The 15,257-nt window shown below is 35.1% G+C and overlaps 1 protein-coding gene across 4 annotated transcripts; it reads left to right on the top strand.

Annotated features, from left to right (window-relative positions):
* Positions 1–1,314: 1,314 nt before the first annotated feature.
* LOC122305407 lies at positions 1,315–15,244 on the top strand. 4 transcript variants are annotated; one of them, XM_043117936.1, is made up of 19 exons: positions 1,318–1,528; positions 1,781–2,464; positions 4,378–4,578; positions 4,747–4,830; positions 4,985–5,044; positions 5,670–5,714; positions 6,690–6,889; positions 6,977–7,480; positions 7,845–7,941; positions 8,049–8,228; positions 9,595–9,684; positions 10,414–10,476; positions 10,644–10,718; positions 11,660–11,710; positions 12,116–12,193; positions 12,518–12,652; positions 13,275–13,382; positions 13,511–13,576; positions 14,797–15,244. In XM_043117936.1, the coding sequence occupies exons 2-19, from the start codon at positions 2,108–2,110 to the stop codon at positions 14,869–14,871; spliced, it is 2,469 nt and encodes an 822-aa protein (XP_042973870.1). In that variant the 5' UTR covers positions 1,318–1,528; positions 1,781–2,107; the 3' UTR covers positions 14,872–15,244. The 4 variants fall into 4 exon arrangements, 2 of the variants coding, with proteins under 2 accessions (XP_042973870.1, XP_042973869.1); XM_043117935.1 differs by having other exon boundaries at positions 1,318–1,586; XR_006241136.1 differs by lacking the exon at positions 14,797–15,244 and having other exon boundaries at positions 1,316–1,586; positions 12,518–12,636.
* The last annotated feature ends 13 nt before the right edge of the window (positions 15,245–15,257 follow it).

Raw genomic sequence — 15,257 nt, 5'->3', positions numbered from 1 at the left:
CAATAATGCTAAGGTAACCGACTTGGGTCTCGAAAGTGTCTATTGATATTTTTTTACTTATTGACTAAGTAAATATTTTTAATAATATTATAATTTTTTTTAAATATTTAAAGATATAAAAAAAAGGTATAAAAAATAAAATAAAAAAGGTATTATGCCTTATGGGTAGAATTTGTGGTGCTAGGATTATGATATAAATATTAGTGTTTAATTATTTTTAAATCCATATCTAATAATAATGGTTCAAAAACTTCGAATTGAAAGTTTGAGATTTTATTTACATTCTTGATGTGTTGATGAGTAAGAATTAGATGTGATTTAAAAAGTAATGAAATGTTCTTTTATAAGCAACGAGGTTCTTTTTTGGTAATTAATTTGTGTATGGAATTTGATTGTTTTAAGTGAAGATTATAAGAACAGCTTGGCTCAACGTATTTTGGGGTTTAAGGCGAGTACTAAGAGAAGATAATTCATTTAATCATTGAAAGATTTCATAATAATAAAATAAAAAAATAATATAGTTTGATATGATACGTTAGATTGTAAAATTATTTTTATTATTAAATAAATCTAGAGCAGTGCTACATGTTACATCTAGCACGAGCTTGGTCTCGAGAAAGAATAATTTTTTTTTTATTTTTTTGTGATTTTTTCATTCATTTTTGTTATATTCTTAAATATTTTTTTAAAAAATTCACAATATCACTAAAAAAATATTTCCTTAATTATTAAGTGAAAAAAATAAAAAATTTGATTGGTACACATAATCGGGACAAATAATCACGCCAAATTATAAATTTATTTTTATGATATATTTTATAAATTTATTGCATTTTTGCTAACACTTTGGATACATACGCTTTTTTATTAAAATTCAATCAAGTTCAATTTCTTGAATGAGTGAAATAAATAGTTTTACGATTTTACATATTCTTTTCTCAAAACTTTCTGTGGATGCCTTTCCCTTTTCTGGGAGCTTTTCTCCATGAAGATCTTAGGAGAGAAAAAATCTTCACAACTTTTCAACACTCTAAACTCTATATTTTTTTTAATTTTTATTATTTTATCTTTTATCAAATATTTAATATATAAATAATAAATAAAATAATTAAATTAATTTAAAAGGAATAAATTTAAAAAAATATTGAAAAAAATTAAAAAATTAAAAAAAAGTGAACTATCGAGATATTGGGAGGTTGTGTAGCAAATTCCTATAGGAGAATACCTTTAAGCTTTAAACAGCACCATAAAAGTTCTTTAGTTGGTATTAATTTGGGAGAATAATAATTAATGGTCTTAATTAGTTCGACGAAGAGGAAAGTTAGAAAAGAAAGGTTAATTTTATCAGGAACACGGGGAGGTCACGTCCCTCGAATCTCTATCTCACTGCTCTATTTCATCACCTACCTCAGTTGTCTTCTCCTTTCTTCTTTCAAAGCCATACTGCGCTCACCGTTTTTTCTCCTCCTCTCATCTCTTTAACTTCCCTCTTCTCTTTGGGAGAACCCTTCTCTCTCTCTCTCAAGCGGTAGTCAGAATTTTTCAAATATATTGTTGTTCTTATTTTGGTCTATATTCAGATTCTGGTATTTAATCTCTTTATGCGTATTTTAATCTTTATTCTACGTCATTAGTGTTCCTTCAGTTATATATTTTATATCTTTCACACGTTATGATAGAATATAGATAGTGAACTTTTAATGTTTGGATTTTCTCTGTTAATGTCTGTATTATTGTGTTTGTATTGAAACTTCCCCTGTTTTTGTTTTTGTGCTAACAGGCTTTCGACTACCTGTATCAACTAGTTTGAGTCCACATATGTCCCGTGTCAAAGTGACGACTTTCTGGATATCTTGAGCGTTTCCGAATATTTTCTGGATTTGGGTAGTCATTTAGTTGACGATCACGAAGAAATAACGCGTACCCATGTGAAATTTGGCCTTTTTTCTCATTTGGGTCTGCTTAATTTGGTCGATATCTCGTGGAATCAGTCAAGTTCGATGAACTGATGCTAGTGTTACGCTGGTCTTTGGGTTGTCTATTGCAATGGATTGAAGGGTGATATATTCCTGGAATGAGCGTAACAAGTTGAGCTAGGTGTTTAAAAATGGATACGAAGTCAGATGCCGAAGTGCAAGATGAGCTGCCTTCATCGCCGATGTTGGTATTGCAGAGTATTTCCGAGGAGGCTTTTACAGTGGCAGGTGAACCGCTGCATAATGTGTACTCAGGTAATTCGAGCTTCCCACCACCTGTGCTGGGGCAGGGATATCGACGCAGTCAAAGTGAAAATGTGACCACAGCTCCCAGACGTAATAATAGCTTTCAGAGATTGAAGAGCCATATGCAGAAGGCTTGGAAATGGGGTAGCAATTCTCGTGAACAAGATTGCAAGCAGAGTTTCAATCCTGAAATCTTGGCGTACCAAAAACGCCAGTGGTATCAGTTTCATACAAAATCTCAGGTATTTTGTCTTAATAATCCGCATTAAGTATTATCAATTTACTTGGTCGGTTACTTACTTTATATGCTGTCCGGGGTTGTGACAAATTTTAAACCAATATGGGGTTCGATTATCGGGGAACGTCAACTGTTAACACATGCACGGGACTAGGAATTGGTAAAAGTTTTCACATGTGCTTGCCGTGTGTTCTTAGTCATTTGCAACTAAAGTTGCTTTTGTTTATTTATTTATTCTGGAATGGGAACTTTGATCACTGCCACAATTTTGCTGTTCTTATTGTCTGCGCGACGTGTAATAAAGCAGGAATTTCTAAGTTATGATTGAGACACTGCCTTGTAATTATAAGTTTAATTCTTTTGGCTTATAAGATACTAAATTTGTGTGGGAGACCTTTGGTGTAGGAAGTTGATTGCCTATCTTGTGTTACAGATGCGCAGTAATACTTTGCTAGTAAAATCGAAAAAATCCTAGCCGAGTAATGGACAAGACTGCAAAGCATGGAACATTTTATCTCCATTCGTTTTCCTTGAAAGCATCAAGAGTAATGATAATAACGTACACAGTCCTCATTGCATACAATTATAACGTCAATATATAATAAATTTTCTATGCCAACTCAAAGGCATGAGAAATACTTTCTCGTTTATAACTGGAAGTTTTTAATATTGCGTGTGTTTTTTCTCTGTTTTTTTCCTTAGCTTTGGCTGGTAACCTCCTCGATCAAATATAGAATCTCAAAAACCCTTTAAATTGAGCAGTTTCCTGTCCATCTTCATCTTTAGTTCTGGGATATGCTTTATCTTTTTTGTCTTCTTTCTTTCTTCGTTTTTTGGTTTTGCTGTGACATTGGTGGAATATTCACCTAGATCAATGATGAATCTGATGGCTGGCTAGAGAGGGAGGCCTCGAAGTGGTAATGCCAGGAAAGCTATTCGTGTTTAGTTGTTATGGTATTTTCAGAAGAGGAAGAACAACTAAGCATATTGAGGGCATGGATCTTCCTTTTGTACATATTTAAGATGATGATTCAAAGGGTCTCTCATTTAGTGGCTTTATGCCACTCCTGGCTTCTCTATATCTGTAATTTCTGTTTCTTTGATTGGAAAAAAATCACTAACAATGTTATTTTCTTACTCAAAGAATAATGCCTTTAAAGGAAAATAAATGAGTTGGCAAAAGCCATGTTCATCAGATTTATATGATGACATACCCAAAGCAACATGCAGAACATAACTTGAGCTTTACTATAATCCCTCGTGGTCTACAACTAATTTTTGCGGAAGCTAAAACATATCTTAATGTAACAACCTTTTCATCTTTTATTAAATTTTTTCTTCCATTTTTTTAGTTGTACCGATAGATTTTAACTTTTGTTGCTTACATTTCAGTTAATTTTCCAAAATTTGTAGGGTCTTAGAATTATTACTGTTTTAGCAAAAATTTTAACGTTGGAAACACCACTTTATATTGTTGTTTATTATGAATTACTTAGTTTGATTATTTCTATTTAAAGTTAATGCCACATTCAATTCCCCAACTCTTCCAACCTTTCCCTGTTTTCACAAAAATGCAAAATTATTCTTTTGAATTCAAAGGAAATGCAGTAAAGAGCATCTTAACTATTGTTATTCTGAATTTTTGTTGAGCATTTCTGGACAGTGGACCATTTGTATTTCTCTTTCTCGTTTCAATCACATTCTCACTTTTTTTAGTTGTTCCTTTAATGAAAGCCTGATGCTTTTATGTTCATAATATCACTAAGTTGATCTTTGCTATCCTATGTCATGTTGGGACATTTATGTTTCAGAGGTGGCCATGCTGCTGGCTTTATTTATGTCTTTTAATCTGTTCTCATGCCAAAAATTTCATTTTTTTTAATCTGGCTAATTAATGTACCGAGGATATTATTTCAGGACCATAAAAAATATAAGGAGCCTATGTCATTATTTGAAAACTTCATTATTGTGGGGCTTCATCCAGATGCTAATCTTGAGGTTGTGGAGGATGCATTTGCTAAAAAGAAGAAATGGAAGTCAGAACTGGCAAAATCTGAAATATTAGATTTTAAAATGCTGCAGCATCAGGAGCCTTCAATTCCAACGTTGGAACCTCAGGTTGACTGCATGTCTAAATTCTTTCCTCAAAATTTTTTAATATCCTTAAAAATATTTGATCTGATATGTATGTGGTCATGCTATTTCTTGCCCCCTCCCCCCCCCCCCAAAAAAAAAAAAAAAAACACTCTGCACGGCTCCTTTTTAAAATTTTCTCGGTATCTATAGGTACTTTTCAATTATCCTCCTGGAAAGAATCCAGCATTGCATCTGAAGGATCTAGCTACCTTCTGTTTTCCTGGAGGGGTTAAGGTATGAGCTTGCTGATTTTCTATGATGTTATGCACATTTACCCTAGGGAGATTGTAACACTTAATGTTATTGTTTTTTCTTCAGTTTCTTGGTTTTGTGCTGGCATTTATTTATCACTCAAAACTTTTCTCATTCAAGGATTGTCATAATACAGGCAAGTTTGATAGAGAGGACTCCATCGCTAAGTGAGCTAAATGAACTCGTTTATGGACAGGTATGCCAAATATGTTTCCACCTTTGTGACATGTTTCTAATTATCTTCTGTCAGTTAGCATATATATGTTCTTTTCAAAGAGCACAATGTTAGCTGTCAGAATGTATACCATGGAGAAACCCTGCAGCTCTTCTTCTTCCTCTTCCTCTTCCTCTTCCTTCATTAATTTTTTCTCTACTCATATACCAGCAACTCAAGTTGGTCTTAAAGCTGAAGAAATCTTTTGTAGTTTAAAATATGATATTAGGATGAAATGAGGTTTTTCTTTGCTGGTGTTGTTATGTGGTCTTATTGTAATGAATTTCATGTGCCCGTGACTACATCAGATTTTGCTTCAAAAGATCCTTGAGGTGTTTTGGTTTGCAAGGTTATACGATCTCATCAGAGGCTCAAGAAAGTTTTCTCGTCCTGTTTTTTTTTTTTTTTCTATAAGTTGTTTGCATGGTAAAAATTTTAGATAAGCAGGACAGTTTATACAGAGGGTGCTGAAAACTAAAGAAACAATATAGTCTTTGACGTTTATTTTTAATCACCAACATATATGAGTATTTAAACCTTTTCTTTTTAAGGTATTAACACCTTTTACCAAATAAATGATGCCTTTGTTACTGTGAATTCTCAACAGGAGCAGTTAAACAGAGATGATTTAGCGTTTATTTTTTCACTTAAGGTAAGTATTGCTCTTTTTTGTTTTGTTTTGTGCTTTTTTTTTGGGGGGGGGGGGGGGGGGGGGTTTTCCCTCCCTGTCATTTATATATGTGAGCTGTTCTCTTACTTTTACAGTATGCTATTGATGTGGCTTTGTTAATTCATTTCTTTAGATCAATTTACATGATTTGGATTTATGACATTGTGCTGCCAGCATTTTATCATTTTTGAGTTAGGTCTTGTCTTGTCTTGAACAAGGGGAGTGAGTTCTTGTCTTGAATGAGGGTTGTATCCTTGTTTTGGCATTTAACATATCTTTCTTTGAGTTTGGTTATACTTTGTCTGTGGAAACATTTTGTCTTTTATTGCTTCTCCCTTTGTTTGAGGAAATCCCAAGTCTTCTTGTACTTCTTGTTACTTATCAACTTAAATCAACCATCTCTTCGTCCCAACTAGCTGGGGTTGACTACTGGGATCCTTGCATGTCACTTGGCCATGTTTAGGGCAATGTATTTACCTCCCTCACAACCAAGTCTTTCACCATTACTTCTAACCATATCAGTTTTGGCTGCTTGTTACTTATCAAGAATAATACAAGCCATTAGGTGCGTGGATTTTCCAGCAAAAAACATATATATTGCTTTGAACTTTCAATTATTTGAAAGAAGCTTGAAATAATGTGTGCCATATATGCTGCTTGTGTGTTGGAATTTTTAAAAGAATCTATGATCTGTCTATCTTTTGCGAAAAGGGGAAAAAAGAAAATGATCTTCTTTTGCATATCATAATGTGTATGTTTTTTTCCTAGTGTGAACCCATTTGTTGTTTTTAGCTTAATGGTTTATGCAAGAAGCAAGGGTGTGCGGTGGTTAAAAGTTTCTATGTGCCCTTTGCACTTGTATATGTCCTGTGTACTTCGGCTATGCCTATTTCTATCAATAAAACTTGCTTACTGATCCAAAAAAAAAAAAAAAAAAATCTATGTGCCCTTTATCAGGTGGCAGACAATGCAACATTATATGGTGTTTGTTTACATGTTCCTGAAATTGTTCAGAGGCCACCTGGTATCTTAGGCATCTCATCACCTCTTTCTCATCCAACTGGAGGATGCAGGCGTTTTTTGGTGTCTGCTCCTCGTTGCTATTGCGTGCTTACAAGAGTTCCTTTCTTTGAGTTACATTATGAGATGTTGAACAGGTTAGCTGAAATTTGTTCAAAACTTAAAATCATTTGCTGTTCCTGAATTTTCAGAGTTAACTTATGATTGTTTCTTTCTGGATGCAGTATCATTGCACAGGAGAGACTGAATCGAATAACAAAGTTTGTTAGTGAACTGACTCTTGCTGATTATGTTCCTTCGATAACCAAATTAAATGATAAAATGAATGGGAATGATGATTCCCCTGAGAGGGAGTCCTTTAATGATTGGATGGCTTCTGCCATTCCTGTTGACAGTGCACTGGCCCTCACTGCTGCTGCTGCAGGAATTATACCTGATGATGAGATCCCACCCTCTTCTTTGAAAATGTGGGAACTTCATTCCCCTGAAAGTTTTACCATCAGTGAGGCTTCAGATTCTAGCCAAGTTAGGGAAATGGACAAAGATGGTATTAAGAATTCGCCGTATCTTTATGAGTGTGCTTTGGAGGCCTCGGAAACTCATTCAGAACCTTTGGAAAGAACATTTGGATACCATGAAAATGGTCAAACTTCTCCGGAGGTAGAGACATCATTCTCCTGTAGGAATCCTGCACTGGAGCGTCTTGGGAGTTCTGAATCCTTGTTCAGGTGGTAGAGTTATTGTTATCTTACTAGTTATCAAGTGGGAAAAAAAAAATTATTCGTTTTCTTGCTATTAGCTGTTCTATTTCATTATACATAAGACTAAAATCAGTGGAATATTGTACACTGTGTTGTGTTCAGATGTGATTCTCACATGGCTAGTATCTGATAAATCTATACAATTTTTATTTAAGTAAATGTTTTATGATCTTTGTCCTAGTTCTTCTGTTTTCTCAGCCTTAGTCTTTTTTTTTTTTTTTGTGTGTGTGTCAGCTAACTTGAAAGTCCTCATCTTTGCTAGCATGTAAAGAACATTTTTTCCCCTTGAATCTCTGGTATAATTTCGGTAATTTATTGCTAATTTTGGCAGTCCAGTTAGAAGCATCACATCAGAGAATAATGATGATGAAACTTTTGCGAATGGTGATAAAGATTTTGGGGATGACTTAATAATGGAATGGGCCAAGGTTAGTTTAACATAGTTGCCCATTTTTACGCGTTTAGTCAATATAGGTGGTGGTATGACGGCCACTGATCATTCTTATTGTTGCTTTTTTCCCTCTCCATGTGACAGGATAATAAGAATGATTTGCTACAGATAGTTTGTGGATATCACACTCTTCCTCTTCCTGCACGAGGAAGTGAATTAGTTTTCCAGCCTCTTGAGCATTTACAGGCCATTGAGTATCGGCGACCTCCAGTTGCTGCCCTTGGCTTGCATGAAAACAATTTAGTTTCACTTGAAGCTGCTGAGGTATTGCTTTTGTTGATGATCATGTTGGAAGCACAAACACAAACACAATTTCTCACCGGCTGAAAGAACTTGAGTAAAAGTGTCTTCAATTCCTAATTTATTATTTAAAACAAAAGTGAAAGCTGAGGTTGAGTCTTGGTGTTAAGGCCCCCCCCCCCTTCTCTCTCTCTCTCTCTCTCTCTCTCTCTCTCTCTCTCTCTCTCTCTCTCTCTCTCTCTCTCTCCACGCACACACACCCCTATGTTGTAAATGAAAACAATGAACTGAATTGCATTTTTGCCTTTTCTGTTAAGCAACCCTCACCTATAGTAACGACTCAAAGGAGGCGCAAGTTACATTTAAGTTCGTACCCCAAAAGGACTAGTACTTACAATTGATGCCCTTGGAATCATTATAAAGGGCTTGAACTTCCTTTTTCCTCTCAAGTAATGTGGAATCCTATTCATCAATGTCCTATACACAATCACAATATGGGGTATTATGATCCCCCTTAGATCCTTGATATCCTTGTTGGGCCAAGTCCATCATAGGTGGCATGGCTCGAGTTCCATACGTCTGGTTGGAATTGACTCTGATACCATTTGTAACAACTCAAAAGAGGGCTTACAATTGATGCCCTTGGAATCATTATAAAGGGCTTGAACTTCCTTTTTCCTCTCAAGTAATGTGGAATCCTATTCATCAATGTCCTATACACAATCACAATATGGGGTATTATGATCCCCCTTAGATCCTTGATATCCTTGTTGGGCCAAGTCCATCATAGGTGGCATGGCTCGAGTTCCATACGTCTGGTTGTAATTGACTCTGATACCATTTGTAACAACTCAAAAGAGGCCTAAGCCACATCTAGATATGTGATCCAAAAAGACTAGTCTAGGTTTCAATTGGAGCCCCTTAGAATCATTATAAAGGACTTGAACTGTAATGACCCAAGTAAAGCCCAAGCCACATCTGGGTCATACTCCAAAAGGACCAGTCAATAGTACAATTGAAGCCTATTGAAATCATTATAAAGAGCAATTTCTCCCTCCCAAGAAATGTGGCAACCCATTTGCCACATTCCAATACACAATCATACAATGTGAGATATTACACTTGTATTAATTAGTACCAAATTGAAAGATACATAATGATTTCAATGTGTTGAAATTGAGTCCAATGCATATTCTAGAAGGGTCCAATAAGCTATTGATGAGATTCTTTTATTTAATATATGTGTGAATATGAGTCCGTCATGAGCTGGGAATATGTCTAATGCCTGTTTTTTCAGGAACCCTAGGTGTTTCAGTGCTTTCTAGCTAGTTATTCTTAGGCTTTGCTCCTTCATAATTTACTTACCAAATATTACTGAACTTAATAAAAGGTTGATGCAAAGTTGGCGGCTGCTGAGGAAGTTCTTGCACTATCAATATGGACAACTGCAACTATTTGTCGAGTGCTCTCCCTTGAAAGTGTAAGTGTGCATATCTTGGCTTGAGTTAAGAAGTGAGATTTCTTTTAGAACCTGCTCTAAGAAGTATTTTTGGTAAAATTTGTAAAACTTCATGGACTTGTCACCGTGTGAATTTTGTTTGTTATATTTTCTTCAGATCAATATTCTTTCTGATTTTATATTTCTTGGGGGATAGGGAAGATAAGCTGACAATTTTCGATTCACTATGCAATTTGATGTAAAAGGTGGAAAGCCTTAAAAAAACACAGATATCACTTGACAACCTATAAAAGTTGTTGAAACGATGCGTCGATGTCCCATGTACTCGGGCATTACCTAAATTTCTTTTGATAAAAGTTTTACTTGTGAAAAAAGGTTGTTGAAATGATATCAAGTGCAGCCCTTCAACATTTTGATTTATCATCATTGTTACAATGCAAAAATTGCTATCAAGAATGAGAAATCTACTAAAAATTGCAAAAGTTAAGAGGTGCAAGTGCAACCCTACTTGATGGCAAAAAACATGGAGTTGTCATCTACAAAATATGCGCTTCTTAATAAAATGAGAGAAGAAGAAAAATCTACAAAATATCAAGCTTTTGATGACATTGATATTATATGAAAAGTAATAAACTTTTTCAGCATTAAATCCTGACCAACATTTTCTTTAACTAACTTTATGTTCTTCACCAGTTGCTGCACTGTCCATTTTCATGGTGTCAAGAATCTAATAAATGGTATTTCTTTCAGATTTTGGCATTGATTGCAGGAGTATTATTGGAAAAACAAGTGGTAATTGTTAGCCCAAATCTGGTAAGTTGATTTGTTATTGGAATCCATTGTCAGCCAACATATCAAGAATTTGCTTTTGACTATGTTTTGTGCTTAGTTGTTTATTTGCAGCTATTTTCTATTCTGGATAATCAGGATGGGATCTTCTCATTTGATTTAGGTTTTGACGCAAAATTCAAATGGTGCAGGGTGTTCTATCAGCTATAGTATTGTCTATTATTCCCATGATTTGGCCATTTCAGTGGCAGAGTTTATTGCTTCCTGTAAGTTCGATGCACTTCATTCAGCACTGTTGTCTGTTATGGAGCAATTGTAGCAAATGGAAAGCACATTGGATTTAGCTAAAACCTTGAAATTGGACATAACATACCATTGTTCACTTCTTTCTCAAACAAAACGGTTTAGATCTTAAGCTTTGATGGGGGAAGTGTTTTGATACTTTTTAGCTCGGCATTGTTGTTGTTATCACACTGCAATAACACATTTCATTTGATGGGGATCAACATCCAAAGAGTTACACCTTGTTTTGATGTGTAAGAGTTGTTGATATGTCAATTTTCTTTTGTTCAGTTTCTATTTTTCACTCTGAGAAAAAGTCTCAAATGAAGATGTAAAGGTTCGGTTTTTGGTTTCAAAAAATTAGAAAGAGGCATGAAATTTCGGAGAAAGAAAGGAAGAATTTTTCATTTTCATGAAAAAATGTGAAGGGTTGTGACACCATTCAGGAGAAGCACCACCACCACCTAACACTGTTATTGGGTCTGCTACCACAATTACCGCTATCTTCATAAATATCAACAAAGTACACTGCCAACAAAAGTTGCCATTGTGGCCACCCATGCTACCACCATTTTACCAACCCTGCTGTTCAGTCTTTGTCTCCCTGAACATATCCAAGCCTCCCTCCATGCTTTGAATGAAAAAATACTTTCTAACTTCTGAAAATTGGAAATAAGATTATAATTAGAGACTGTTTCCTGTTTTTAGAAACAAAAACTTGGCTATATAAAGAAATGATCCTTAACTTCTTGATTTGTTCGTTCCTCAGTTAAATTACTTATCATTTCTCCTTCTTTTTGTATGTTTTGAAAATGCTTTTAGAATAGTGGGACATTATACTTTAAAATGTATTTTTTCACAGGCTTAGGTATATACGATTCTGTTTTGTTTACTCTTAACACTGAGCTTCTACTGATTTTTCTAGGTTCTACCAGGAAGGATGCTTGAATTTCTTGATGCTCCAGTTCCTTATATTGTGAGTATTTTATCTAAAATGAACGACACCTAGTTAGAATTACTCGTGTTGTCTATTTTTTTTGTGAGTTTTAAAGCTAGTTTGATTCCTGTGTTGGTGAGATTCTATCTCATGTTTTATGTTTTAATGGTGTAAATTAATGATAAAGTCCTTGAATTTCTTTATAATATCGAGTAAAATTGGGATTTGGGGTGGGTATTATGTGTAGTATCTTCCAAGAACCTGTGTGCTTTAGTATCTTGGATTATGATAGTGCTTTTGTTGTGTGAATTTCTTCTATTTCATGTAGGAAATTAAGATATACTGGAAGTTTTTACAGATTTTTGAAATTGGGGGTTCCAATTCCAAGTTTATTAGATAACAATAACCCTATTTCAATGTGGTCTTTTGGTGTTATATTTGCAGGTTGGCATACAACATAAACCTGATGATTTGAAGATGAAAACATCAAATCTTGTTCATGTTAATGTGCTCAAGGATCAGGTTGGTTAGGACCTTGGAGCATTCTGTTGTTTTAAATTATAAATCACTGATTGTGAAGTCTAATCTTCTCAGCAGCACAGTGGGAAAGTGCCTTTGAATTTTGTCATGATAGAATTAGAATCCAGCCCCATACCTAATTATTCTAATGTCCAGAAAATCTGAGGCTGATTATGCTTTGTAGTGAACAATTATATTTGTTTGCTTCCTAGTGCCCCAGCTTTGATAGGACTGTATGACTTGTGTTCATCATCTAAATGGTTGTTGGAAGTTTTACAAACATGTTAGGCTTAATGTAATCTTCATGCTACTTTGATTTCTGAGCAGGTGAAAATGTGTCATTTGCCAACACTTCCCCGGCATAAGGAGCTTGTTTCTGAACTGGGGCCCATCCATGCCAGACTTTCACACGAAAGTGCAATTGCTACAAGGCATCCCGTATATAGGTGCAATGAAGTACAGGTTATTCTGATCTTCCATGCTTAAAGAATTTGATGTTTCATCTTCAGACTCTGTTTTTATGGTTAGAAACTGCATCCTCAGGTGACATTACTAGACATAGAGGCAAGACATTTCTGATGATGGAAAACCTGGTTAAATTATCCTGAAGACCAAGGAACTCGCATTATTAGTTAAACCATGTTTGAAATTTAACCGCATTGCTCACTTAAGTCTGCTATTGAGAACTTATCATGTATGTTACATGTTTGAAGTGATGTTTTGACTTCAAAGTTCAAACCTGACATGGTCAGGACCACATTAGGTGCACCCCGGGGCTTACGCACCCGGGGTCATTCTATAGAATTTTTCTTTCATTTAATCATTACAACTTTCCTAAACTTCCAAACAAAACACACAAAAATAATTTCAACTTTTTCAAATCTCAAAACAAAAATTATATCCTGATAATATTTTAATTTTATAATATTTTTATTCAACTTTCTCTCTCATTTCCCAAAATCTCATAAAACATCTTAACTCAAACTATTTCACTACTATTTATAAACTATCTCATTACTATTAAATAGTTTGCTCTTCTTGCTTTATGCTACAGGCAGTATACTTATTTATATTACTGATGTAGGCTGAAGCTGCAGCTGAGTTTTTGAATGTCATGAGGCACTATATGGAGTCACTTTGCTCAGATCTGAGGTCTTATACAATAACTAGCGTACAATCAAACAATGACAGGGTTAGAGTAACTAAGCTCATTATCCACTTTTGTATTTGTAAACTTCCATTATCAGAACATTGCAAATACCATGGAGTGCCCAGCTTATTATACTTCTTTGACATGTATATCTTTGGTTGTCTTTTTAGGTTTCTTTACTTCTTAAAGACAGCTTTATTGATTCCTTTCCTAGTAGGGACAGACCATTTATCAAGGTAATTTTGCGTTCTTCATTTTATTTGCAATTTTTTTCTATTGTGGGAAGCAGTTTAGTCCTTTTCTTTGATGGAACGATGAATTTTGACCAAATGAGGCACAAATACATACCTTTATTTAGCTCAAGTGAAGTAATATGATATTATCAGCATCATGAGTATGGAACATAGGTAGGTTAAACTGAGACTTTTATAAGATGACAGGCAGTGCCTGTGAAGAGCAACAAGGTGTGGGCTAGAGAGTATCCATAGCCATTTTTATTTCATGCATCCACACGAACTTGGAATCTACTGTGAATAGAAATCAAGAAAACAAAAACAATTGCAGAGGCCTCAGTACTGAAACAATCAACAAATAATCAAATCACATGCAAAGCTATTTACATGGTTCAGCCTTTGGCCTACTTCCTTGGGGAAAAACTGCAAGAAAACTTGATATTTACATTGGCTACCTATTTCTAACACGTCCTATCTCTCTGACACACGCACATGTGTGGCTAATCTGTTGTTTTTTTACTCAAGAAAAGGTTGGGTCAGGCCAATCCAGGTCACTTCAGATGCTTGGAAGCAGAACCCCATCATATGGGGCTTATTTGCATGCATAGGGTCAATTGAGTGGGTTGCGTTGAAGACGTACAGTCATAATTTGTTCCAACTTCTTGGGCATTGTTTCTATTGGGTTGAGTTGAGGATGTACAGTCCTAATTTGCTTCAACTTCTTGGGCATTGTTTCTAGTCATTAAGAGGTGGGATGGGATTTGGGTAGGTCTCAGCAAGTGATAGATCATTGTTGTAAAATTATTGCAATACTTGACTGAGGGAGGACTGAGATTTGGGTTGGCTTAAGAATTTAGATAATGGTGTGTTGAAGGATGAAAGTACACTTTATCTGTGATGCCTCTTAAAATGTTGCAGGAACGACTAAATGAGTACTAGGTTTGCCTCACGCCAGGATGGGTCCTTCCCATCCCCTTTCATCTATATGGACTGTTGAACTGTTGGGATTGTTATATTACTCTTTTTAGTAGTTGTGGGCAGCATGTGTGTACTTTCTTATGCAAATTATTTCTGGATCAGTGATATCTGTCGGACTCAACACTTGTACAAGTACAGTTCATTTTAACCAAATTATTTAAATGTTGGATCTTCATATTTAGGTTAGTATCAAGTTATAAAGTTAATTATTTTTATTGCTTATGGATTTGGTTTGAATTTTGCAGCTATTTGTAGACACACAATTGTTCACTGTCCCATTGGACTCTCATTTGTCCAGCTTTGAGAGTGGGTACCTTTAGCTTAATCATGTGAGGTTTGCAATGAATCCATCGGTTCAAAATCCATAGGTCCAAATGAAGGTTCCATCAGTCCTCATGACTAATTGAAGGTTAATTTTTCTCTTACCGTTTGAGATGAACCCACGACAAGTTTTGGAGCCGTTGACTCTGAACTGCCATATAGCTGAAGCTTGTAACGATGAGTTGTAGCATAAATGGTTAAAACTATAGTTTCAAATACCATACATCAGTGTCCGTTGTACTGCCTAGCAAGAAAGGATCATAATCCCAATCCTTATGGTGTATCTTATGTAGTGCTTACCATCGGTTTGCCTTACACCAAATCTTTGTAAATAACGTAATAAAACAATCTATGAAGAGATAGTTTACCTGATACAACTATCTTT

Source organism: Carya illinoinensis, chromosome 3 (genome assembly GCF_018687715.1).
Source record: "Carya illinoinensis cultivar Pawnee chromosome 3, C.illinoinensisPawnee_v1, whole genome shotgun sequence".
Classification (NCBI taxonomy): Eukaryota; Viridiplantae; Streptophyta; class Magnoliopsida; order Fagales; family Juglandaceae; genus Carya; species Carya illinoinensis.
Note: the sequence above shows the minus strand (reverse complement) of the source record. Positions and strands in the feature narration are given on the sequence as shown.